We start from the raw sequence: 27,957 nt of genomic DNA, 5'->3' as shown, positions 1-27,957 counted from the left end.
CCAGATCCCTATCATCTGTCAAGATAGTGCCAAATGGCTAAACCTTACAAAATAAGTTGACGTAAAACTCTGTTGGGACCTAAAGACATCTAATCTCCAAGTTAAATGAATACTGTTTACTCATAACCATTAAAAGCATCCCAAAGTCTAGAAAAACCTAAATGACCCCCAATTCATATCCTGTTATCTAACCCATGCCTCTGGGAGGCACCCCAGAACAGGGTAATTTAAAGGCATTCTCAGCCTGAAAAGTGAGTTCCTTAAACAGCCTTCTATTAATTAAATCAGTAATTCTTTTAAATGCATCATGAGTTAGTTGAATAAATATTAAAAACAAAATGTTGAATGACTAGGATGACACCCAAGTATACTTAATATTTTAATCTTAAGTATAAATTACCTTTATATTTCATTTACCTTGCACATTTTTTTGCACATTCTTAAACATATATTAAATAAATATGTTTTCCCCAACTTGGCATAACTACATATCCACTAGATTTATTGGTGAGTAGAGAGGCAGAGAGGGGAACTTTGTTAAGAAAGAAAAAAAAAAAAAGAAAGAAAGAGAACTAAAGAATAGAACTCTATAACAAACATTTAATTTCTAAAATGGATTGCAATGGTAGAGGAGATTTTAGAGAAAAAATAGATGCCTAATTTCTAAAATGTGTAAAGCAAAACAGCAAATCTGCAAATGAAATAAAAAAAGCTACTAACAACACAAAAAACCCAGGGAAACAAAGTTACTGTAATTTACAGTAATTGAACCCTTGTTTAACCTTCTTCCCAATACCTGATAATTCTGTGAAATCACCCAGCTGTTACTCTTTTCCTTTCAGAAATATGACATTGATTTGTCTAGCAAAAACCCATTATTAGAATTCTGAGGTCTGCTTATTGGGGCTACTAATAAATCTAAGTCATCAATTCTTGACCTTCCTGAAATTCTATGTGGTAAACTGCTGAAAACACATTTTCAAGGTTGTGTGACTCTAACATAAAAATAAAAGATCAAGGCTGGGTTTTGGAAGTCTGATCACATCTGGGCTGTGCCCTGCCTGCACCCCAGGGAGAAAATAAGTAAGATAAATTAGGAACAGCATCTGGGGGTAACATCAATACTCTCCTTTGGGCTGAGCTGTTTCCAAATAGAAGGAATTGCCTTCTATGAGAGAGAGAGAGAGAGAGAGAGAGAGAGAATTGATCATGTAGCCTCACTTTTGGTGACTGACATAAAAAGATTGGCAGCGGGGGGGGGGCGGTCAGTCTTTTTGAGAAACAGAACCACAGACTTTTTTCTCTTTTTCTATAAAAGCAACATTTCTCATCCTTATTTTTCACTGGCTGGATTACGTTGGTTGTAACCTAAGACAAAATGAGGGCAGGTGGCTTCAGTTTCCTCCAAAATTCTAAGATGGCTACAGGCACCAGACAAATCTTGACTCTGATAATGATGTTGCTGAGAGTCTAGCCATTAAGATCTCCCTCCGTGCCTGCCTGTTAGGACCAGCCCGCCACTCCATCCCCACCTCCCCTCTGCAGATTTCAGATGGCTGCTGCAGAGAGAGCAAGAGACTCCAGCATCTTGCTGGTGCAGACGCTGCCTTCACCCCACAGTGTGAAGCTGGCTTCTGGGTCTACTTGCTGTGATTCCTAAAAATATGTGTAACTATGGCATTGGGGCTGGGTTGAGGTGACATCGGGGCAGGTGGTCAGAGAAGTTGATCCTCTCAAATATTCAGGCAAACTGGTGGTTTATAGACAAAACACCCATATGCTTTTTCACAATTGAACTTTTGACAAAATTCATTGGATGCTTTGGTGTCAAGAAGACAAAAATTCAAGTCAAAAAGGGTACCGGAATAGGAAATTTGTGGGCGATGAAAAGCCCTATGAATGGTAGGAAGCATTACATATTTCTAGCAATGAAAATTTGAGTTTTTAGGTTGTGCCAAAAGACTCAAAATTTACCAGGGCAAAGCTACAACTGACAGAATGGCTCTTTTTAAGGTTATATTGTTCCTATTTATTTGATTTTCCTGCTGCCAGAAAGTGGCTTAGATCCCTCCTTTTTAGTGCTCGATAAAATGTAAATGGTCTAAATTAAGAAGCTGTCTAATCTCAACCAATATGAATTCTGACATGAAAAATGAGACCAGTTCTTTAGACATGATTATGATCACTGCTACCTCACATTAACCGGCCACCTCACCATGTTTCTCAAAAAGCTGGATATTTTCCTTTTCCAAAGTATCTGTTTTTAAGGGGATGAAATCCTCAAAAATTTTACTTATTCTGACATTAAAAATGCACAGTCTCCTAAAGTGGGCTCCCTTTGAACCCCCAGGCTTGGCAAACTTCTATACCTGATTTGTCTTTTTTTTTTCTCCAAACTAAAATCACTCTAAAATAAAATATCTCAGCATCCAGAGGGTCATAAGCCAGATGCTTCCCTCACATCTTTCTCCTTCCAGACTGAACTGCCGGCTCCTAATATTGCTTTCCAAGTGGAAAAGGGGGAAAAACAGGTTTTAACATATTTTGATTGTTTTTCCCTAAATTGGTCCATTAAAATCAGTGAGACCACTGTTCCTCCATCCCTGCAACAGGCAGAATCACTGTGCATGGAGACAGGGAACAAATTCGCATTTCAACTTGGCTCCGGTGGCAGTGCAGTTGTTCTGGGGAAAGGAGATACCTCCGTATCCCTGCAGTGTACCTCACAATTTCAAGACTACCACCTTCTCCTGTAGGATCCTGCAGATGTTGCATTTTGCTCATTAATCCTCTTGCTAAGTGTAAGAAATAAAGTGGATTTAGCAGTGAATGTCCATAATTCGCCTACAACAAAAGCCCTGCTGTTTCATTACCAGCTGCCCATTAATAATAATCAAAAATGACAATTTAGTGAGGAGCATAAGGAACCACAGAAAATCACACATTGTTTGGGGAAGTTATTATACTGCATTCCTCCTGGGGTAGGGGGGTTTCATTCAAGTCAAGGGGGCTCTCTCGCAGCGACATGACTTCTAACACAGACACTGTGTAATTCAGTTACACAAAAGCAGCAGAGATGAACAGGCTCCAATCATCTCTTCTGCTCGGTGTAATTCTGCACTGGAGGCTCTTGTAGCAGCCTGCACTATATGTTGCATGCAGTGAAAGAGCCCCAAAACCAAGGAGGGAAGGGAAAGGAAGCTCAAAACAATGCACCTACTACGTTTTTTTTCTTTCTTTTTTTTCCCCCCTGCTCCCTTTATCCCTGGCCATCCCACAGCTAACCTGGAATTATTTTGCTACTCTCTTTCCTACATTTCCTTTCCCAGGAACTAAGGCTCTTTCCAGAGTGTAGGACTCACTTTTATTCTCCATAAACACTGCTGGCCCCAAATCCCCAAGCCACCTTTGGCGGTTGTAGCAACCCAATGGGTGTCTCCTGTAGACTCAGCTCCTAAGATCACAGCAGGGACAAGGCCAGGAGGTGAGAAGGGGAAATGGGTGCCCTTTCCTTATTTCCTGTGCTCTTCAGTTCTTTCCCCATCCCTAAAACATGGCCTCTGCCCATCGGAGCTTCCGTCCCCTGGCCTGCTGGGTTCTGTCTCTCTCTCCATCTCCAAGGCCCTCAAATGTCCATTTGAACCATGCATCTGACTTTACAGAGAAACATCACTTTCAGCAATGCAGTGTGTGACCACTTGAAACCCCCCCTTGGCTGTCAAAGTTGGTGGAACAGAGCACAAGGTCTGGGTTAAAATATCCTTTCTAGCCCCACAAAGGGAAAGGGGGAAGGCAGCCTAGCAGGTGAATCAATTTTGCCTTCTGGGCCCTTCCTATTTGCAAATTCACCCTTGGCTAGCCGGTGGTGCTGGGGCTGTGGGGAGGGGCTTTGCTCCCCCTCTCCAAGTGCATCCATCAGGCAGTGGTGACGTCCGCTTTTCACTCTGTACCTCGGCAGCTCGCATCTCTTTCAGACCCCCCCCTTCCCTCTCCCCACCACAAGCCTCCTCTGTAAAAACCAAAAAACATCCTGTTCTTTCATCCTAATTAAAGTGCTGTCAGGGAAAATGGCACGGCTGATTTTTGCGGCTGTTGAAATGACCCTCCTCTCCCTTCTCTTATTTGTTAAAGTGGTCCTTTCTCTGCCTGAAATCAGGCCCTTTGGTGATGGAAATTTTAGCTTGAAGCAGAGAGTTCTAAGCAGAATCCTAACCTTGGGAGAGTGGGGAGAAAAATCGATGTTTTGAATCGGCCTCTGTCTGCAGCATCGTGCTGCGAGGCCATTTTCATCTGCAGGAACGGTGGCTGCGGCCACCTCTGGGCTTTTAGATCCACGCAAGTTCTCCTAATTATGCGTCATTGTCAGGGTACACAATTTAGCAAAACTTGGAGGCTGATTCTCCCTGTCGACTTAGCTAAGGGACAGGAGGAAGCTATTTAGGAGGAAGTAGAAAGTTTCTGGATCTGGGAAGATAAAATCCAAACTCCTTTCATGTTTGGAGGAAAAGCATGACTGCGTATTTAATACCATAGCTAGCCTGAGTGCTCCTGTGTCTGAAATAAATTGTAACTTACACGCAAAATTAAATCTCCTCCTCCTAGTTGAGAGGCACTGAGCCATGCTGGGGGGCACTCTCTGTGGCTCGGGGACATTACAGCATTTAGGGGTCTTTCTTAAAGTCTAAATCTCATTTTGTGACAATGTTACTCTATTCCTGTTAGCCATCACAGAACTTCCTGGAAAGAACATTTCAGGTGGATAAATTTAAGCGGGGGGGAAACCCTGAATCACCTGAATAATTTTGAGCTCTGCCATTAGAATACATGACATATATTCAAATACATTTTATGAGAGGAATTCATAATATTCATCCTAGCTTTCAGCTACTTACATTTTAAGAAAACTCAAGTGTCAGGAACTTTCAAAATTAGCTTAATTTCCTTCTACTCAAGATCACAGATCTTGGAAAGGTCCCTTTTAAGTTACACTGGGGAGCTTAATTGGCAGGCATCCAGGTTTCTATGAGGGTATGCTAATATCTGGCAAGCCAAAGTGGCAATGTAGGCCTCCTTCAATCGAATCATTAGTTGTTAATACACCTCTGAGTAACTCCAAGCTAAGGTGTGAAATCAACCCAAGTGTCACTAAGCACCATTTTCCCTGAGGCTATCCCTGCAGGGCAGCTGGGGGGCTGTTTATGTAACACACAAACAACAGGTCGGTTTGTGGGACGCTTGTTCGCTGGCCTGGCCTCCTGCTTCCTTGCTTCTTCCCCCCACCCCTATTATATTTCTTTTTAAAGAAAGCAGAGCAACTATATAGTACTCAAGGCCCTTTTATTTCCTGACTATTCTATGTGTCATAGCCTTGGATGCTAGAGAGAAACGTGGAGCTTGTCATTATCGATCTGAGCTGGAATGAGTCAAGCACCCTGAAGGCTGCGATCTTGACCTGACTCTGCCACTTCACTGGGGGGACAGCCCGCTGCCAGGTGGACCACCACTGAGGCACAATGCTGCCACCTGGGGAGCTGCGGGTGGAGGGGTCTCCTGTCCTGGGGTCAGGGGGATGAAAGCCAATTCTCTGCTTTGGAAGCTGCTAGGCAGTCACAGAACCAGGCTGGACAAGATGTGGGGAGGGAAGGGTACAGCCAAAATACCCCCTCCCCTGTTCCTCAATGTCTCCTATTAGAATCTCACCCCTAAGGACCCCTCTATTAAAAATGTAACACTCTCAGCTTTTTTGGCCTCATAGATCTCTTTATTAAAATGCAAATGTCCCTTAAGAGAAGCCCCATAAGCCTTTGCCAGCTAATAGGATTAACTGAACAGAACATAGCCACCTGCAGGGAGGTAAGGAGGCCTAGAGGCCTGGGGCCAAATTTCCACTTCTCAGATTTGCTGGGGGTTCATCCCTGAACACTCAGAATGCAAAATTCAGGCACTCCTGTTTCAGTTCTCTTTGAGGGGTGGTGATTTTTAAGGAGAAGCCAAAATTTAATAATTCTGTAAATCTAACTTTTCCTCGTTATGGAATAAAACTCGTCTGGAAGTTACTTCAGTCATCTACACAAAACCTCCCTTGTCTTATTTCTAATATAAACAATATCTATCTGTATACACACACATATTTTCAAAAAAATATAAAGGTCATGTATCATGTGCTGAGCATTACAGAAACCTATAGATAAGTCATACTATCCCAAGGCTAAATAAGTAGATAATTTAAAATTATTTGTGAAAGTAAAGTTGGAAATAAAATTCTGGAAATCAAAAGTATGTTTTTCTCACAATGACTGGTAATTAACTACAGTATTTGAATATAGAATATCTCTATCTGCCTTAGGAAATGGGAAAGAGAAGCCCAAAGCTCAGGACCTAAGATGGAGGGCAGCCCAGAAACTAAGATGGAGGACCAGAACTAGAAAAGATGGAGGGCAGCTCAGGATCTAAGATGGAGGACTGGAACTACATCAGGACCTCTAGCTGCAGACACAAACACTTCCCCATTACCCTCAGAACACTAATGCTAGACATAAACAGAAGATTCTAAGGTTAGGCAGAAGAATTTGGACCCACCCCCTAAGACAATTTCAGTCCTGGAAGATCCTGGAAAGCCTAATTCGATCCCGGACAGGGTGGGAATGAAAGAAGGGAGCAGACTAATGGCTGTTCTCAGCAACACCCCTAGGCTAGGCCTCTGGAGCCTCTTCTGGAAGCAAGCCTGCCCCCTCAGCATGGCCAGTGACCCTGGGGGCTACGCCTCCAGGAGAAAGGCCTCTTTCAGGAGGACCTGACTGACAAGTTATCAGCACTGAGGCCTACCCTGTGGCTAGAGAAGGCTCGATCACTGTGTTCATGTGTAAATTTTCAGCCTTGGACTGGCATGGGCATCTGAATGGTTGTGCCTGTCGAAAGTCCAGACACGGATGTTTGTTTTGACCCAAGAAGATCCTTCTGGGTTTTCTGAAGTTTAATTATCAGCTCTCACAATACTTCTATGTAAGCCCTGATTTGGTTTGCTCAGCTGGGTTGAGAACTCTCAGAAGGCTCCTTCAGTCTGTTTCTCGACCACCTCTCCATCTTCCCTTAGGCAGGCTATCTGTTCCCTGTTTAATCCCTTAGCAGAGACTTCCTGCTGTTGTTCACTTCCTGGCTTGTTCTGACTGTGAAACATCGAGAGGAGCTGTGATGTCTCACACCTTTGTCCCCCCCAGTGGCAAGGGCATAAAATAGGCACTCGATGCGTATACATTGCATGAATGAATGAATAAATGAAAATGCCCAAATGAAGGCAAACTCACCAACCAGGCAAGGATTCATCCTCCTGAGAGGCTTGGCAGACCTGTGAGCAGCCACTGCAGGCTTAGAGGTGCTACTAGAAAGGTAAAAAGGACATGAGGCTACTTTGACATAAACGAAAAAATTAGTAAATAACTTATCAGTGAGGACAAAGGGGCTCACATATACTGAGGACCAGGCAGCACCCCATGCTCTTTGCCAGGTTGGACATAACCTACATATGAGGTAAACCTTCAATCTGCCAATAGTGAAAAATTTGAAAAATTAATTTGTGACAACTGTTTTCATTTTGGAACCACAACAGACTTACTATTTTCCTAGATTAGGTGTGTCATTTTATGCTAAATTTCCATTAAACACATCCCAACAAGCTTACTTTCTTCCTGAAGAACAAAACAACTATGACTCCCCCACCAACTCCCCAATAATTCCTAAATGTCACAGAAGGCCCATTTTATAACATTTGTGGGGAGTTCCTTTTCTTGGCTATGAGAACAGCAATTGTCCCCCCCCCCCCCCCTCCGGCTGGCCCCTAATCAGCCATTTTGCTAAGTCTGAAAGTAATACAAATTTTGCTCAAATCAATTAGTAACACATTTCTAATTCTTGGTGCTTGGGAAGAGTGTGGACTTTTCCTGGTGGAGAGAGGCTAAACCCTGAGAATGAACTGCAGCAGCGTCCATGTAGGAAGCCACTTTTGCCTCCATAGTTGTGCTTTAAAAAGAAAAAACCAAAACTTGGGAGAATGAGGTTCTACCACAATAAATTAGGACAGGATTTGATTTTGTTTTTTCACTTGAGCTGGTGAATGGGACACAGAGAGGCAGCTGACGGAATGTTTTCCCCAGTAACGCCAGGAAGCCGAAGGTCTGCTCTTGCGATGGCATCTGGCTGTGACACTCTCAGCCCCTGCCCCCACCCCTCCCCCAGCACAGGGCTATCAATCTTGTCCCCGGTCTCCTCCTGTTTAACTCCCCCCTCACTTTCTTTCCCCCTCACCCTTCCTTAGTGAATAGAATTGTCTTCCCTCTCTAATGAACACACCCCAGGAGAATAAAACTTGTTTTTCAAAAGGGGGGTGGGAGAGAGGAAGAAAGGAAGGAAGGGAGGAAGGAAGGAAAAAAAAAAAAAGAAAGAAAACAATGCCTATACTGGGTCTGGCTGGAGCCAAATTCTCGAGGACAACCAGCCTGTAAAATTCTAAGGATTTCCTCAACATCTGAGATGTATACTTAACATACAGGGTGTTTACTTCTAACGTTAGGATTTGCTTTGTTTTGTTCTGGGTAATTATTGAATGAAAGAACTCATAAAGATGAGATTTTTTTTTAAGGACAAAAAAAATCCATTGTGTGCCAAGTTTCTTGAAACAAAACAAAACCACTAAGTGGGATAGGCATGTGAAAACACTTGGAAAATCAGGTTGTGCTACAAGGGGGTGTAGCACTGATTTCAAAATAAAACAAAAATTGGACCATCATGTTAGGAGACATTTGGGGAAGCATAAAGGGCCCACTGTGGGTGGGAGGGAAACGTCAGAGCTCAAGAACTACAGTGGCCCCATCCTGGCACCCACCACCAGCCTCCCAGTCCCTGACTTTCTTGGTGGCTCTTGAAACTAACATGGGACCTCATGGGGTGGTGCGATGGGGAGGAGATAATGCCCTGGCCTAGACTTCTGAGCCTCCCACCTACCCCCAGTACAGCTTAGCCCCTCAGCTGTGCTGGCTGATCCTTGGTTGGCAGCTGTCCATTGCCTACCTGGTGAAGCTGTGATCACTGCGACTCGATCCTCCTTTTAGAAAGAAGTTCCCAGAGGGCAGGGAGCTCACTGGTACTTCGAGCTACACTTGGCAAAGCACCTTCCCTTCTTTCATTCCTTTTTTCCTTTCTTTTAAAGTTTTCTATTTTGTCTCTATCTTTTTCTTCCTGTTTGCACCTTCTTTTCTCTCTTTTTCTGTCTCTTTCAACAACAATAAAAAACTGGGTAAGGGAAGTTGGTTTTGACTTGAGGAGCTCACAAGGACCCTGGGATTTCAAAAGTTCAGAGAAGGAAAAACGAAGGGAAGGAACTGGGTTTCTTTCCCCCTTTTCCCATGCCAGTGAAAGGACTGAACAAGTCAAAGAACTGTGGAAAGATGCTGGAGGACATGGGAAAACCTCTAAGAAAATCAGTCTACAGTGGGGGGCGGGGGGCAGCGGCAGGGGGAAAGGCTAAATATGAAATTGTTTGCACACTCTGGTTAATACCCTCTTTAAAAATATCCATACATCTGGGGAACACACAGGATATAGGGAAAAATAAAATCATAGGATAAGGGCAGGGAGGGGGGTTTCCTGTAATACTGTAATGGCATTTTAACAAAAAATGCAACTTCTAGAAGAAAAAGGGTCAGGTCAAGTGTGGGGCGTGGGTTCCAAGTCAAATAACAGTGTGGGAAGCAAAGGTGGGCAGTGTGACCCCTAAAAGGGTGTGGTCCCCTATAAGGGAAGGATTGTGTATTGGAGAGGTTGGGGGAGACCGGCAAAGAAACCAACCAAATAAACCAAATCCCTCCAGGAACCCAATACAGAATGAAACCCCAGCCCAAAACACCGTGAAACATGGAGCTTTTCTCGTTTGGGCTTCCTATGTTTCATCTAGAGAATTCTAAGTGATCCCACTTCCTGAGAGCAGACTGAGCCATTCTGAGCTCTCTGCTGACCTCTGGTGGGGGAGGAGCTCTGCTAGCCCAGGAAAGGTGTGGGAAGGTTAGCTCACCTGCCCTGGCTTTCTCTGCTGCCCCAGCGTCCACCAGAACACCCACCCCAGGATGCTGGGCTAACCTGCCTTCAGCCAACATTCAGGGCTACAAATTGGGAGCTGTGGGGAGGAAAAGGAGCAAGAAAAGGTTTAAAGAGTCCCCAGAAGAATATGGGTGTAAGAGATGAATGCTGTAATAAAATTAAAGAAAAATTGTTTAACAGCAGGGTGGGTGAAACGTCTGCCTTAAGTTAATATTTTTTTTATTAAGTTCCTTTGACTTTTCAACTTTAAAAGTGTGGGGGGAGAGAAAGTGTATAAGACTTGAGCACGGAGGGTAAGTTTGATTGGAAAGGAATAAATTCCTAGTAGAGGACTTTGCAGGCCCTGGCATGGGAAGCCCATGTGGCCCTTGTCAGATAGATGACCTCATGATTTTCCAGCTGCTGCAGGGAGGGGTTGGTTAGAAGAATGGAAGGGAACAGCAGGGTGCCTGTTCTTGGAACCAAGCAATTTGGGCCCAGACACCATCAGATCCAACTGGAAACTAGGCCTAAGAAAGCCACAAGTAGCCTGTCCCAAGTCCAGTGTTGGGCCTCAGATTGGGAGTGGGGGGTCCCATCCTTAGAGAGGGAAAACATCCCTAATCTCAGAGACCCTGAAAAACCCAATGACGCTCTTGTGAAGGAAAAATAATACAGATTCATTTCTAGCCAGTGCCTTCTCTGTAAAAAAAGCATTGAATATGTACCCCAGATTCTACTACCTCATCTCCCTGCATCGTCCGAAATTATACTAAATGCTAACTCCTCCAGGAAGGCTCCTTGGGTTTCCCTGGTGGAAAGTGGACCTCTGCTCACCTCTGAATCTCTTTTCTAGCCCTTGATTGTGGTAGGATAGAAGACCACCAAATTCTGCTCCTGCAAAGATTCTCTCAGTGATGGGTTCCCAGAAGTTACTTACCAAAGGACAAAAAAGATGGCCCTAAAATTTGATTTCCTGCCCTTTTGAAACAGACACTTTAAAAGGAGTGTATTGGGGGGAGGGGGGCAGCGGGCCAGCTTACCTCTTCTATTTAAACTTTTTATAAGAGAATTAAAGAAATTTTAAAGTGAGAAGGATAGCTCTCTCACTTTTTCAGATGAGAAGAACTGGGACCCAGGAGGTAAAAAGATTTGCCCAAAGTCTCAAAACCGGGTCCCAGGAGAACCACAGCATAAGGGCTGTGAATTTGTAAGTCACCCTGATAGTGTTTTCCTGCCCTGGGTAAGGTCTACAGAGTTATTAATTAAAAGTGACAGGATTTGACTCTCAGATATTAATCACTCAACCAAAAACCTTTACAAACATCCCTAGGCCTTGGGGGCAGGGGCTGCGTCCCTGGGAAGGAGGATTAAGGGAAGGAGATGTGGAGTTCTGCCTCAAGCACAGCAATGAGTTTTGAAAAGCCAGGCTCTCAATTGTAAAAGCCGAGCGCCATCTGCCAGCCGGTTCTGAGCAGGCTTGCTTTATTTCATTGTCTCTACTTCCCAGCCCTGAATAGGTGTTCTCTCTGATCCCCCCCCCCAAAAAAAGTATTTCCTGCTCAGAAAGTGCCCCCCAAAATAACAATACTATTAAAAAAAAATCTCAGGACGGAGAGGAGAAAAAAAGGGAAAACAAGAAAGAAACTAGGGAATTCCTTAGGAGTTGATGTCTGCTCCCCCATTTCTGAGCTGCGCAAACTTCTGGGAAAAATGGAGTGAGCCCCTTTGTCTACACAAAGCAACCCTGATGGTCTTCCTCCTCCTTCCTAAGCCCTCTTGCTGGCAGAATAGCCTCCCTGTTCTGAGCCCAGGTAACATCTGAAGGCAGAGCTTGCCTCTGTGGAATTAAGGTTGTAAGGCCAGAAAAAAAAAAAAGAAAAGAAAATAGAGGGTTCCACTGCCTGTTGACTTAAGCCTTAGGCTGAGATGTTGGCAAGGTTTGGGATTTGTCCCTGTCTGTCTCATGTTCCCTTTTCACTACCTGTCCTGCACCTTGGGTCTATTTCTTTATATGTAAAGCTGAACACAGAGACCCTCACTGGCTTCCTCTTGGATAACCTATCCAGTTTAAACCACTTCCCTGACCAAGGGGTACTTGGCAGAATCATCACAAAATGGAGGCTTGTCAATACTTTTTAGACTGAAACGTTTGCCTTTTCTGGATGTCACTTGGCATATTCATGGAATTCTAGAATGAAGTGCTAGAATCAGCTAAGGTCATGGCAATAGGAAAGCCCCCGCCCCCACCTCTAAGCCCAGTGCTCTCTTTCCACTATCCTAGGACACTCCCCCCAAATTGTTGGTCCTCTCCCAACCCCTTCCCCCCATGAGATCAACCCCTCTCCCCCATTAGGGCAATAAGAAGATAGCAAGGAATGATCACTGTAGGCTCACAAATGCCAAACCACCCAGGATAAATGATTTCATAAGAGTACTCCAGAAGGACTAGATCCCATCAGGAACATTTCCAGAGACTCCCACTTGGAAAGGGGAACCCTCTTTCAAGTGTCCATCTTAAAACCTGCCTTGGCCATTTGTATTGCAAAACAAAATTATCTAATGCGCTTCCCTTTTAGCAGCAAAAAAGAATAAAAAACAACAAAATCACATTAATGCTTAATTATAAATAGCTAGAAGTTTTCTGGCAACCCAACTTAAAAAAAATTTTTCCCCTAACGTCTGGCATTTGTTTTGGGGTTCTGCCCTGAGTCTTCTAAGCATTTCCTTGGAAAGATGTTGCACTTGGCCCCAGGCAAAATGTCAAAATCAACATTCAAAAAGCTTGCCTTGGGTAATTTCTAGGATTCTGCAGTAAGGAGGTATTATAGTTAAGGGGAACTTTGCTTAGCTGAACTTGGAACATATAAAGCTAGTCTTCAGACAGGCTTTGATTTTAAAACATATTTTTAATTTTACATGTCTGCTACATAATTTATCAAACTACCAATTCATTTCTACTACTCACCCTAAAGTAATCCTATTAGTAAAAGCTAAAGTGTTTAAATACATGTACATGTTTGAGTGGAGAGTGGTTACTGTCTTATTTTATCTATTTTTTCTGGCCTTTACAATGAACTTAGAAGCCACAAATTCCAAACTCTAAGAGAAAAAAAAAATCTTTTAAAAAAAATTAGATCCCTGGTGAAACTGTAACATCTGAAAGCTCTATTAAAAGACAAAATGGGGGGCTAAAAATACATTTGCAAAAATATAAAAACATACAAAATGTAATAAAGAGGCAATAAAGTCCCCTTCCATAATGGTGACTTGGGAGAGAGGCTGGTTAGATGAAAGTTGGGAGGTTAGGCCACTGTTTAAAAATAAAATCACAATTTAAGATTATTCCAAGAAATATTGGTTATAGAATCTGCCCTAGAATGGGGGGAAGGGGTATCAACAATTTTATGAAAGATCAAGTGCAAGACTCTTGACTAGGAAATATCCTTAGGTTGTTACTTTGATCGGCAGAACTGTTTTCTTTCCAAAAGTTATCATTTTACCTTTCTCAGTATAGTCATTCAGAGGTGTTCCTTCTACTGCCCCCACCCCCAGCCCCTGCTGTGTAACTTCCTGCCTTGAAATGCCAGTTGTTAAAGGTTATAGGTCACCTCTGTGCAGCAGGCTGGATCCTAGTGGGCCTGGGACTACAGAGACCCACCAGACATGGCCTACATACTTGCCAGTGATGTGCACACATTACCAATCAAAAGCTCTGTTAATGTTCTGTGGAATGTGCAGAGGGGGTCTGCCATCCCAGAGCTGATACAGTGTCAGCAGCCATCTGAGTACCGCCCACATTGTCCTGGCCGTCTTCTCTACAATACAGGTTGAATTAATTTAGTGCCCACCAGACATGGAGAATTCCTAGATTGCTACAGACAAAGGCAACCTAAAGGACCCCTAAGTGGTAGATAGATGCAATCATTTAAAGGTTAAAATCTAGTTAAGTCCTGATTTAGCCTGGCCCACTGATTAACTAGGGGACTGACTTGGTTAATCAGAATCTTAGACCAATTCATTGTTTACTTCCTTGAAATAATTTCCTTTTCTATTCTATTTAGGGTAATCTGGGTCACCTTCTTCTCTGAGATTTCTGGAAATTACTTCTACCCAAGAATGCAGGTCAACAAAATTAGTGCGAACATTTCTGACTGGTCATCAGTAACTGAAGTGGACGATTTTTCCTCTGAAGATAACTTTTTTTTTTAAGGTGTGCAATTATGATATGTATGATCTCTAACTTCCACAGAATTTGATTTTGATAATATTAGGGCAGTCGTTCTTAATCAGGGGTGACATGTAACACTGTATGTATATATGTGTGGTGGGGTGGTGATTGTATGTGTGGTGGTGGGGGTCGGGGTGTGTGTGTGTGTGTGTGTGTGTGTGTGTGTGTGTGTGTGGTGTGTGTGTGTGTGTGGTGTGTGTGTGTGTGGTGTGGTGTGTGTGTGGTGTGGTGTGTGTGTGTGTGTGTGTGTGTGGTGTGTGTGTGTGTGTGTGTGTGTGTGTGTGGTGAGGGTCGGGGTGGGGTGTGTATACGTATGTGTGTATGTGGGGGTGGAGCTCGTGTGTGTGTGTGTGTGTGTGTGTGTGTGTGTGTGTGTGTGTGTGTGTGTTATTGGTATCTGGAGGTCAGGGATGCCACTAAACATCCTACACTGCACAGGACAGCTCCCTATGACAAAATGTCAATGAAGCCACTTGGAGGACCCCTCTGTTAGACAGAGCCCCCCAAAATGCTCCTAAAATCTCAGCACATAGCTAACAGGGGGAAGTCACAGCTTAAAAGTAAAAAGCTGGGTCTGACTAAAACTCTGGGGCCTGTTTCAATCTGGGCTGTCGGGGATTGGGGTGGGTGAAAGTGAAGAGGGCCTCTCCCCGCCTTTGCAGGCTTTCTGCTCTTCTAATTTTTTTACCATAAATGTAACACCTTATACTGTCTCACCATCTAGTGGCCACCTGAAATATCAGCTCACCTTAACAATCCCTGGGCCCTTCTAGAGCCAGTCATTAAAAAACTGTAGATGTTGGGGGGGCAGTAGGCAGAAGAACCCCTGAAAGACGAATACGATTTTATTGATAAGTTAATTAAGTGTCTTCTAGGCTTAGTAGAACTACGCAGAGAGCAGCTATGAGAAATTAAGATAGACACTTTTTAAGATTTCAAAAGCCCATGCAGGCCAAAAAAAGAAAAATCAAGAGGCTGATTGGAAACAACGTCTGCCTTTTTAAAAAGAGGAACCACAGGGCTTCTGCTGAAATCCTTTGCACACTTAGGAGTTACCATATGTAACCAGAGATAACAATGGCATCTATTTAAAAGGATACGTGCAAGTGGTCCCAGTCATTTAAATCCCTATATATTTCCTAAGTAACACCATCTATTTTTGGTGGGTTTTTTTTTTTCTTTGGTTTGTTTTTTCAATTGGACCAGCCAGTACCTTTACAGCTATAGAAACTGAGACCCAGACATGAGAGTCTCAGAGGCCCAGTGGAGTTGGGATGAACAAGCTAAGACAAGGACACTTCCTCCTATTTCCTGTCAAGCAGCCCCTCTCGGGTCCTGGACTATATCACAATGCCTGGCTTTGGGTTTTGTGAACCATCATAAGTATTTTTTTGCTTTCAAAAATCTCACAGCTTCAAACTTACCTGAATGCAGGTCCCCTTTAAAAGTATCTTTACGGTAATTTGCACATTAGCAATCAGTTTGATGAAAGGCAAACTTGTTCAAATGGGAAAGAGAAGCCCTGTGGTCTTGTGATTGAGGGGGAGAGGCAGAGCTGATCAATCAAAGAGAGAGGCTCTTACCACTCTAGCTCTCGTTTCCTTGTCAGAATCGACACTCAGTGGTGACACTGAGCTGTGAAAGCTTCACTGTGACACTCCTTAGAAAGCAGGTACAAGAGATTTTCCCTTCCCATTATCAACTCATTAAAGGAAGTTTAAAGTACTTACTCTGTCCCACACACAAAATGTGTGTGACAATGTCGGAAACATTGACTAAGTCATAATAAATTTGAGATCAGATAACAATTTATAGTACATTTATACCTCTCTCCTCACCCCAAATTGAATCATTAAAGAACATTTGGTAAGATCCAATGTTGGAGTTCTGTGGGCAGAACTCCAGGAGTCAAAATACTCATGAATTCCCTTGAGGTTTAACAAATCACTCTGCAATGCAATTTGGGATTCTACCTCTAGTAAGTACAACGGAGGCGCGCTCCCTCAATTTTCACTGCTCTGTCACAGATCAGAGTGTCGCATGTGTAAAACTGCTCCAATAATTCTAATGTGCAAGGTGTGTGCCTCATGTGAGCTACATGTCAGAGACCAAGGCATCCTCTGTCTCAATAGAGCAGTCAGTGATCAACAGTAATTAAAAGTCAAACATTGCTTTTTATGTGTTGTTCCCTACCTCTTTCTTGGAGGTTGCCTCATCTTCAGTTCCCACGTCTGGCCTGCTTCACCATCTGGCTGTTGGGAAGGAAACTAAAGACATTTTTTGTTGTTGTTTAGCTTGCATGTGTAATAACCATAGAACAATCTGAGCTCAGGTCCTTGGGCTCAGTCACAGAATTGCATTGATTTACAGATAGGAGATAATAAAAAGAGAAGGGGAGGGGATGGATAGGCAGGGGCAAGAGGTGACACTTTTTTCAGGACAAGAAAAGAAGTTACCCCTTCATCTCTCTCTGCCACATCACTCACCTGAGAGTGACCACACAATCATAAATTTGGCAAGGTGCTGTTCATCTACTGCTCAGTTTGCCATTTATTTACACAATGTGCACAGAGTGTACTCTGAAACGTAGAAGTGGGAAGACAGAATGGGGTGTCTAGTACTTTTAGAACTTGAAAGTTAGCAGTCTCCTGGGGAATATGAAATAAAAAAAACCCAAAAACCTCACTTGAAACAGGGATAAGAAAAATCCAGGAGGAAAAGTAAATTTCTAAAAATAATACTTAACTTTTTTTTGGAGGGGGGGGGACACTTATATGTGCCAAGCACTGAGCTGAGAATATCCTTTAAAAGAGTATTAAGGAGTTCTTGAATGTAGCTTCACTTCTAGTGTGTGGCCCTCTTTTTAGGAGAATTAAGAGAAAACTTCCACTCCTCTGATTCTTCTGGAAAGACCCCTCCCTTGTTCAAGGGCTCCCCAGCCCACCCCAGAGCCAGTTTGTATCTGTGACTTCCCACTAGTCTTTCCAAATTGTATAAAGGCCACTTAGGACTTGTGGATTCTTTAGCAAAACTCACAAAGAGAGACTCAGACCCATTTTTCTCTTACTCCCTTAACAGCATTATCTTATGGTCAGGGTGACCATGGGCCAGAATAGGAATTTGATGGTAACAAAGATTCCATTCAGTTTAATTCAACAAAATCTGTTAAAGTGGGTGTTAGGGCCAGTGTCTGAGACCCCATTTATTGGGGGGGGACCAGAGTCAGAGGTGGTTAATTAGACTGATCAATGCTTTTAGGGATCCTCTATTTTAATTGATGGTAGGACCTCATCACATCAATTGGCCCTGTCCTTTCTATTTTGGAAATTTCTACTCTTCCTGAGAAGTTTGATTTCAAAATGGGCAAATGGCATGTTAATTTTGAATTTCATTAGTCACCCTGGGGGTCAAGGTGGGTTTGGGAAGCACCCTATATTTGCCACAGCTGAAAGAAACCAAGAAGTGTAGAAACCAATTTTCATTCACTATTTATGTGTCTCCTAAAAGCTACTTTATCCAGAGGCATTTGAAGAGCCACAGTTTTGCTGGGGGTGGGGGTAAGTTTTATTTGGAGAGAAAATTGACTCTAAAATGAAGAAGGGGCATGTTTGGCATTGGGAATTTCAAATCTAGTCACTTAGCTTACTTTCTCTAAAAAGAAATTAATTTTTTTCCTACATAAAAGTCAAAGGTGATTTCTAAGATCATGCACTGATTCTTGCTAAATGGAAATTAGCCCTGGACTAAAAGTAAGGAATAGCTTTTTAAAAAATCACTATAAAGAATACTAAGCGGAGTTATTTCAATAGGCTCATTAGATCTAGCCCAGGATTCTAAGCACTCTAACACTATAAATTTAGAAGAGCTATGCATCACAGCAACTGCATTTTATAATTATTATTGTTTCTTGGTGAAAACCTGAGTAAGGACAAAAGCTTTAGACCTTGCTAAAGAAAACTACTAGAGGGTTTTAAAAAATAACCATGATAAAAAGACTTTAAAGAAAATCTGCATTTAAAAAAAGCCCGACAAATAAACCAAGAGACTGCAGTACTGCAGTGCTGGCAGATCAGTTAAAGCAAATGTGGAAACTAAATATCACCATCGCAATGACAGGTATCCCAGAAATGGGGGAGCTCACGTTTCATGTACACTCAATGCACATTTATAACCCGGAATCTGTCAGGGTTGGGCTCTAATTCAAAAAGCAGCAGACTGCTAGACACCTGTCATTTGACAAGGGATTTTAAGAGCACATAGTACGCTTACAATAATCATGCTTTATACATTTAAACAGTGCTTTATAGCTTATCATCACATTTTGGTAAGCATTATCTTATCTAAATTAGAAACTTCAGACTCTTCTCTTACCTTGCAGTCTTTGAGCAAAAGTCCCTGACAGTTAATCTCTGAGCTTTTGGTTTATTTGCCTACCGAATGGGGTCCTACCCTGTTTTAATTGCCCAGGGCTGTTTCAATGGACAAATGTAACTAGATGAAAGGCTTTTAAAAATGTAAAATACAATCAGAATGTGTTATTATTGTTACTGGTTACTAATAATACTGAGAGCAGTGAGATTTTCCTTTTCCAGTCGGGAGGAGATATATAGAAAGGGGAAGCCCATTTCTCTTCACTAAATACCAGTTTTCCATGGTAGTTAATGTGGGAACGTTTAAAAAAATTAACCTACCCATATGGAAATTTTTATTGTTTTTTAGAAAAATCTATGGGAGATTGCATTTTAAAAAGCAGGGCAGAACTTTGGCCTTTGAGAAGCATGAATACTATTGGGAGACAGAAAAAGAAAAATATTAAAACTCTCTCTTAAGTCCAAGATTTCATGGACTCATAAGTCATGCCCTCCCCACTGCACCAAACAGCTCAGTGAGGCATCCTGAATACGGAAAAATGGCTGTATTAAAAAAGAAAAAGAAAAAAAAAAAGCACTTCTGCAAGACAAGGAGCAATGCATTCCTGTTGCATTTGGTGGCATAAAAAAATTATCATATAATTAAATGTGATTCACTGTATAAATAAAATGTCATAGCAGGATAGCCATTATTATATACAGCACTTGCCTGCACAATTTTAATAAATGCAGCAGATACTAAGACATTCTGATCTAGTAGCCCTCTTCAATGCTCAAGCAATGAGGCAATCACACCTAAATGAGGCTTACAAAAAAAATGTTTAAGCCACCAAAATTATTTAAAAGGGCAACAGAAATATGGAAATAGTCTACTATTGGATAATGTTGAGTAAGAAAAAGGCCTTAATTCTAGATATTCTAGAATTTTTATATTATTAACACTTTTTCTTTTTAAGATCCCCTGCAATGTGGTTAAGCTGTTTGGGCAATAAAAACAGAGAGGATATACACATAAACACACATATTTAAAGCAACAGATTAATCTGCATGTCACAAATTAGAAACCATATCAAAAGATGGCCATTTGATCTGTATTTTCAGTGGTTGGAATGTATGGATGTCTTATTTTATATGTAGGGACCAAAAAGTTAGTAAAAAAAGCCTTGTCCTAAAAGTAGGTAAGTCCTCATCCTTCCTCCTCACCCTCTCCCCAATCAATAATTCAGACACAGTTGGGGTTGCTCTGTTGTCATTTTAGCAAAATGAAGTCTGGTCAAAAACTGCAGCCTGGTTTGACAAACTGCGCCGCTACAGTTTCAGGTAGCAGGTAACACTGGTTATTTTAAATCAGGCTTTTGCCAGACATGCCCAAGGTCTACCAGCCCATTTTCTGGACTATGCTGCATCCAAATGTGTTTGACTATTTGACTACCAACACCCAGGGAGCAAAGCCAGGACAATGGCAAGGTGACCCCAGCAAATTTCCTTTTGTTAAAGAGTTAATTTTCCTGCCTGGAGACAAAACAAAGGGAGGCCAGGGAAACTTTTAATATTCTTAAAACCTGGCTCCCGACATGGACAGTTTGCTGCAGGATTGATGGCTGCATGCATAATCTATGGTATAAGCCTCCACCCACCCCTGGGGAAGAATAGAAGACCCAAGTCATGGAGCTAAAGGATACCTTAGTGGAGATCTGTTAAGAAAGCTGTTTTTCACAAATGAGGGCAACTGAGGTCCCAGAATGCTAGGGACATTGCCAATTTGCCAATTAGGAGTCAAGTGTGTACTGTCTCTTGGGTCTCCTGTCTGCACCCAGTTATGTTCCCCTCCCTCATCCCCACCCCCACCCCCCATTCACAGGTTTGCTTCCCAGAGCTATGCTTGGCATATTAAAATGTCAGTTGTGGGAAAATCAGGTGTGTACAGAGAAACCAGCACATTGTTATTTATGGCTCTGTGGTAGTTGGGACATTTGAAATTTAAAACTACCTCTCTTTTGTATGTTTTTGGGTAAATGATCATGCTATTATGTCCCCCAGTAGGCATACATAAAATGACCATCACATTTAAAACTGTGATTCATGTGAGTCACATCACAATAGCACAGTCATGTCAATAATGTCCTTAATAAAAACCATCACTCATGATAAAATATTTAACAAAAGTAGCACAGCCTTAGAAATTGTGATCTTAAAATCCCTTGAAAGGTCTTAGAGAATAAAATAAAGAAATTAAAATAGTGGAGCCTCACTTTTGAAATTTTCATTTAAGCCACAGATTCAGACCCCTGCTAATTGCTGCTTTGATTAAGTGTGGCAAGAAGAGTTAATGCCCCAGACTTGAGATAAAGTGTCTCGTGGGGCAAGGGGGTGTTGGGAGGAGGGGGAAACTGGGAAGGGCAAGGAAGGACTTGAAGATAGGGGAGAGGGTCTTGCTGAGGGTGAGACAGGGGGTCCTGGAGAGGGGAGGGGGGCACGGAGAGATGGGAAATCATGGAGAAAGAAGGGGCAAGGCAGAGGGCACCAAAGGCAACCTTCTGGTGATAATATCATTATTTTAACTTTCATCACAAGACAGTTTTAATTTTTGTGTGTGTGTGTCCAAAGCAGATTTGCAGCAGACCTTACCTTTAAGCCTCTTTGCCCCCAGCTAAAGCTGCTTGAAAAAATTCACACGCAAACATTTACATGTCTTGCAAATCATATTCACGGTTTTACCATACTTTGTCCACACACTTAAAATATACTCAAAGCATTTTTTGAAATCTTTTATTTTAATTGCATTTCAAACACAAAGATGACATTCCACTCCCATCACATAACCCCCATCTTTTTAAACCAAGCCCCTCCTACTGTACTCTGTAAAAGTGTAAATGATTGGCTTACCTCCGGCTCTTCGCTAGGAAAAAAATTATTTCATATTTTTTTTAACACAGCCACGCCCACCCCATTGGAACCATCCCCATGTGGTTTTGAATCCAGACTCGCCTGCAGCAGGTTAAGTGGCTTTACCCCCCTCCACCCTCCATCCCCCCACCAGGTAAGCTGAGTGTGTGCAGAATACCGAACTTGTGTGTGCAGCCCCGGACGCCCCAGATACCTGTGTGTCTGGTTTTTCAACCGTAAAGGCGGGAGGGTTTGGCGAACGAATGAGAAGTGAGGAAACGCTTAGCGCCAAGGGAAAAAGAGAGAAAGACATACAGGAAAAAGGTTATGGAGGCCGTCGGGAAGCGGCCCCCTCCTCCCCAGGCCAGAGGCCCCTCACATCACCCAGGGCGCCCGCCACCTTTCCCTGCGCGCTTTTCGCTCCGCTCGCTGCAGAGCACCCGCGCACAGGTGCCACCAGAGTGTGCGAACACGGAAAGTTTTTGCTCGCGCCAAGGCGCAAATCACAAGACAGCCCGTTTCCAAGTACAAATACACAGTCGGCGGGTAATTTAGGGGTGCCAGGGATGGGAACTGGGGGACACTTGAGCATATCATGCACAGGCGGACACAGAATATGGACACCAACACACACCAACGACAAGCTGTCTGAGTCCAAGCAGCCGTGCCAGGCGAGGCGGGGGCGCACATTCCCCAATGACCCCAGCCCACCACGGGCCCAGCCAGGGGAGCCCCGGGGCCCTCCTTGGCAGTTCCTGGCTCACCTGAAGCCCCTGCCTGTCCAGCTTACGGTCGCTGGCGCTGGCCTGTCCAGCCGGAAACGACCCTCAGTGTCGCTCGGCATCACTTTTCTCCCTGGAGGGCACATACCTCGGCCACCCGAACCCACCCGAGTTCCCCTCCCGCTCCCAGGGCAAAGTTAGTTAGGATCCCTCCCTGGAGCTTTCTAGCAGGCTCTTTCCACCATTAACTGGACCCCTTCCTCCCACTGCCGAGCCCCGAGCCCCACCCGGCAGCCCTGCCACCCTCTACCCGGGTCCCCCGGCGGCCCTGCTGCCCGCGGGCAGAGTCCGCCGCATTACCTAGAAGCAGCAGGCGGTGCGTACACATGTAGCCCATCTTCTCATCCTGGAGTTGCTTGTCGATGAGCTTGCTGCGTTTCTTCTCTGCGCGCTTCTGGGCACGCATCTCCATGGCTTCTTTGCGCATCTGTCTGCGCTTTTCCGCCACAGAAGCCTTCTTGACCTTGGCGGGGCACGGGGCTTGGGGCTCGGGACTCTCAGACCGACCGAAGCAGCCCCCGAAGGCTTGCACGAGGAAGTTGCGGAGTAAGTTGCGCCGGGGCTTTTGGCGGTGGCGATTTCGCCGGTGCAGAAACCAGTGAAAGCATCCGGTGGCCCCATCATCGGACTCGTCTCCGCTGGAGTCTTCGTAGCTGGCCCCTTCCTCTTCGTACCCGTGGCGGCCGCGGCTGCGTTCAGACCTGCCCCGCCAGGCAGCCGCGCGCGTAGGCCGCGGAGTAGGCGGGTCGGCAGCCTGGATCTCGGGGCTGGGGGGTCTAAGGAGATGGAGCTTGCGTCTGGCCCCGGCGGCAGGGGCTGTCCGGGCTGCCCCGGCTGCCCCGGCGGCAGGAGCTGCTGGGGCGCCAGGGGCTGCCCTGGACGCAGGATCGGCCGTGGTAGCAAGGACTTCCCCAGCGTCAGGAGCGGCTGGGGCGGCAGGGGCTGCCCCGGAGGCATCAGGATCCGCTGGGATGCTAGGGTCTTCCCCGGCGACAGGATCGGCTGGGGCGGCAGGGGTTGCTCCGGTGTCAGGGGCTGCTCCGGTGTCAGGATCTGCTGGGCGGGCAGGAGCCTCCCTGGAGTCGGGATCGGCTGGGGAGATAGGGGCCGCCCCGGCGGCAGGATCGGCTGGGGAGACAGGGATCGCCCCGGCGGCAGGATCGGCTGGGGCGGCAGGAGCCGCTCTGGTGGCAGGGGATCCATCCCCGGGAGAAGGGACTTCTCTTCCCTCCGCGGCAGCGATGGCTGAGTCTCCTTCCATTTCGGCTGTTTCTCCCTCAACTGGGGGTCTCTCCGCTCGCTCTCTCTTATCTGGGGCTCCGGAGACCTCGATGGGCGGTCCGTCAAGCGCGATTGGGGGGCTGTCCATGTCGATGGGAGCGTCGTCGACCCCAACGGGGGCTCTGCCAATCTTGAGCGAGGGTCCGGAGATCTCCATCGAGGGGCTGTCACCCACGAAGTTAGGAAGAGGTCTGACAGCCTCTCGGGATGGGCTGCCGATGGCGTCTGGGACCCAAAGGGAAGGCGCGTTCCCGGCGGGAGCGAGGCAGACCGCGCTCGGGACCGCGATGGCCGCGAACTGGTCATCGCCGACTTGTGGGATAACTCGGGGGAGCCCGGGGGGTGGGCTGTCATCTCCAAAGGCTTCTCCATCAAGCTCAAATGGCATAGCCTCCTCAGGGGGAGGGCTGTAGGCTCCTCTGAAGCCAGCGTTTGCAGACTTGAGGTCTCCAGGCTCCTCGGGAGGAGCTCCAGGGACCCTGGCACCTGGGCCACCTGGAGCAAGGTCTGGGACCTGCAAGAGAGGTTGGCTGCAGTCTCCCTCCGCAGGCTGGTCAAACTCAAAGGGCATAGCTTCTTCTGGTGGAGGGCTGTAGCTTCCCATGCCTGATCTGGCACCTCCGAAGGCTCCGGACTCCATGAGTGCTGGGCTGAAGGCCTCAAGGCCTGCCTCGGCCCCAGTTGGAGATCCAGACTGCTTCTGGGTAGGCCAGGAGACTCCCAAGCTGGGCTGCTCGACCTCAAAGGGCATGGCTTCCTCAGGAGGTGGGCTGTAGCTTCCACGGGCTTGAGCTTCCTCGTAGGTTGGTCCGATGGCCTGAAAGTTGGGCCTGGAGACCTCTGGGGGTCCACAGGCCTCGCCATCAATCTCGATGGGGATGGGCTCGCTGTGAAGCGGTTCGGCCTCCATCTCTTCGGCTGGGCTAGGCCCAGCACTGGGGGCAGCTGCCCCTGGGGCCTCCAAAGGTGGTTGCTCGGGCTGTTCCCCGATTTCAGGGGGGATATTGCGTTGTCCTGACATATTATTGCCGTCGAGGCAGTTGCGCAGGCCCATAACACGGTGGCGGCCTCTTGAAATAAATTTGGGGCCCCTTAAGATGGAGCACCCAACCAAACTAGGGTGAAAAAAATTATTTAAAAAAAAAATTCAAAGGACCAGCTGGGAATTCCTCCAGCCTCACTTTCCAACCCTAGAGAGGTTCTGGGTTTAGGGCCTAGAACCCCAGACCACAGCAGAAGCAACTCAATTGTTGCTGGTAGAGTCTTGGCTCCTTCCTGGCCACTTTTTATCCCCTTAGGCTGCCCCCAGGCCACCCCCCCCCACCCTTGGCCTGACCTTGTCCCCTTCTCTCTCTCTGTCTCTTTCTGCTCCAGGCCAGCCCCGCCTGTTTGGATCTGAGGAGCGTGTCGATTCGGTCCGAAAATCGCCGGTAGCGCTTGCTCTCTGCCACCAGAGGACGCCGGTCCCAGTGCCGAGTGGGGCTCTGGCTCCAGGAGCCAGCTCCGGGCGCCGGCAGCCCCGGACTTTGGGTAAGGGGGCTGATGAGCGCAGGCCTCGCAGGGACGTTTTGGCTCCTTCCACTCCTCTCCCGGACTGATTTGGAGTCTTTCTCCTCGCTTCTCCCCTGGCCAGAGAAAAAGATCTCCTGCGTTGCAGGACACGTGACGCAAGACGTGGGCCTTGGGACGCTGGAGTACAGCAGCTGAAACCCTCCCTCTCCAACCCAACTGACTCTCCTCGAGGGGAGGGGGGACTGCGGGAGGATTTCATTACCCCAGGATACCCCTGAACCCATGAGCCGTAGCCCCCAGCCCCAGGTGGCCCCTGATCTCGAGCTCCAAGTACGGAGCGCAAAGCTTTAGGCATCTGGGAAGGGGGCGCGGGCGAGCGCGTGGATGCGACAGGTGGTCGTCAGCCCACCAGAAGGGCGGAGAGGAGGCAGGGGGCGAGGGGCTGTCAAATGCGAACACGCAATTTGTTTTTAAAACGCCTTGCAGTACTTTCTGCAGCTTCTGCAGCTTTTGTTTGCCGCTTGCCGAGGTTGGCTCTGGTAAAACACTTTAATGTCCCCGATCCCCGTCACGCTCTGGGGGGGTCTCCGCAGTGGCCTAGGGTGGCGCAGTCAGGGCTCTCCCGTTTATGTGTATGGTGACGCAGTAGAATAAGAGGGTCTCAGATGCGCACTGTGGATAGACCAGCAACCCCCCCCCGCAGGTGGCAACGATGGGGGACCGCACAAAGGGACCCCACAGAGTGCAGGTCTCAGAGTTCTTTGGGTCCTACCACTCTGGGGAAAGGTTAAAGGATATTTCGGTTGGGGTTTATAGTCGTTTGGGGGGATCTCAGAGACCGGATAACCGTGTGCACGGAGAACTCACAAACACCTTGCCGCGCCGGCTATAGCTGCCGAGGTGCGCTGTTCCATGCCTCGGGCGCCAGCTGCAGGGTCGGTCAGTCAGCTCCCCTCTCCTCTCTCCGTACCCCTTCCAGCCCTTCTCCCCTTGTTATGAGTGTCCTGGGGCAGCCACTTTACTTTTCTATTGCTAGAGTCTGCCGAGACGACACTAAACCCGGCCATAAACCCAGCAGTCGCCCGCCCGGCTGCGTTCCAGTTCCGTGCCGCTGTGGGCTCGGAGCCAGCTGGGGAGAAAATATGCACACCGACTGGTGGGCTCAGAGCGTGCGTGCGCACTTCTCTGGGTCTGGGGTCTACGGAGGAATTTGAGCCCGGGGCCAGGGGCGGGGTTTCTGTTGAGGGTCAAGTAAAACGCCGCACGCGTGCATCGGGTCAACATCGCCAGCAGGTGACGCGGACCGGTGAGAGCACCTGGGTAGGGGGCATGTGGTCACCTTGCCTACAAAAGCCTGGGGGAGTGGTGGCCGGATGAGTTATACGGGGTGAGCTGCAGCAAGCTGGGCGCACCGCGCGGATCGCTGTACACTAGCCGCATGCGGGCGAACCACCGTCCGGTTGGATTACATTAAGTTTATTGTATCCCTCCTAGAACCAGGGTACCACAGCCATAGAGCATTGCCCCCCTGCATCTACCATCCATGTGACGGCGCTGCGCCAAGAAAAGCTGACAAAGTCAGATCCTGGGTAACATTTGGGGCCTTCCAAAGGCATCTCACCTTAGCTCTATGGGTTATACACTTCCAGATGCCAACACTAAACTTTGGTTCAAACTTTGGCCAACTACCCCCACGGGTAATGGCTTAACCATTCGGGTATCCACTGAATGGTCCAAGTAGGTCCTAACAATCAACTCTTTCCCCTTCGACCCCAGCGCTGGGTCAGCCATTGGGCTGGGGTCATGCCAATCAAGGCTGCCTGGCGAATGAGCAGGGGGGTGTCGCACCGGAAACCGGATATGGGTGGGAGGTCCAATAGGGGGCGCCGCGTTGGAACGCCCGAAGAGGTGCAGCTCGGGTGGTTGGAAGCCGTCGGTGGGCGGGTGTATGGTGGCCAGGCCTGGAAGGCCACGAGCACCGCAAGCGCCGTGGGGTCACTCTTTCCGACACCACACTTCGCAAAGTCTGGGTGGGGAGGTCGGGGGCTTGCAGGGGCTAACCCTTGGGCTCGTTGATGGCCGTAGGCTAACCTACCCAACAGAGGGGGCCGCCACTGGGGCGAGGCGAGGAGAAAGAAGATTTCCAGGGCCTGGGGGTAGTGAGCTAGGACCGTGAGGTCCTGCTCTCACTGCCCCGATGCAGAGGAGCAGCCCAGGATGGATAAGGAGTTGAGTCCCCAGGGATGCTGAGCCCTGCAGAAGCGGAAGGTCAGTAGACGTGTGGGTTGGAGCCCCAGGGACGCCACGATGGGGTCCCAAAGGGATGGTTTGCTCTCGCCAGGCCTTGTGCTCACCCCCAAAGCACCATTCATGGAAGGACGGATCCAGGGTCTCTTTGTTCAACATTCTCCTGAGCTTGTAGGACCCCTTCGTTCAAGATTCTCTCTGGTATTATGGTTCTTTGCCAGGAGAGCACATGAATTGAGGGGATATAGGTTGGGCGCATTCCAGTCCCCCATCCTAAGGATACAGCAGCATAAAAATCAAAGAAAAGACCTCGAATTGGGGGGGACCCTAGAAGTGTTGATGAAGAAAATGGCGTTTCAAATGGGCCTCCATGTAAAGATAGCCGCCTTGGCTGTGAACTGGGGGGTGAGGGGAGGGGGTGGGATTTGTCTACCACGAACAAAGGATCCAATGGTAGGAAACAAAAAGGCAGTTAAAACTGGATAAAATTTCTTTGATGATACCATGGAGTCTCAGGGCAAAGCACTTCTGAGGCTATTTTGGTAGGAAATGGAGAGGATGTTACAAATTTATCCTGCAA

General features: G+C 46.6%; 1 protein-coding gene across 2 annotated transcripts in view; it reads right to left on the bottom strand.

The window, feature by feature from the left end:
- The window catches only part of GNAS (GNAS complex locus), a 52,831-nt gene extending 28,159 nt beyond the window's left edge, over positions 1-24,672 (bottom strand). For both annotated transcript variants that reach the window (XM_063080146.1, XM_063080152.1), the window contains exon 1: positions 22,638-24,672. In XM_063080146.1, coding sequence (XP_062936216.1) covers positions 22,638-24,672 — 2,035 coding nt within the window. The remainder of the gene's footprint in view (positions 1-22,637) is intronic.
- Positions 24,673-27,957: the final 3,285 nt, after the last annotated feature.

Source organism: Cynocephalus volans, chromosome 1 (assembly GCF_027409185.1).
Source record: "Cynocephalus volans isolate mCynVol1 chromosome 1, mCynVol1.pri, whole genome shotgun sequence".
Classification (NCBI taxonomy): domain Eukaryota; kingdom Metazoa; phylum Chordata; class Mammalia; order Dermoptera; family Cynocephalidae; genus Cynocephalus; species Cynocephalus volans.
This window is presented reverse-complemented; position numbering and strand designations above follow the sequence as displayed.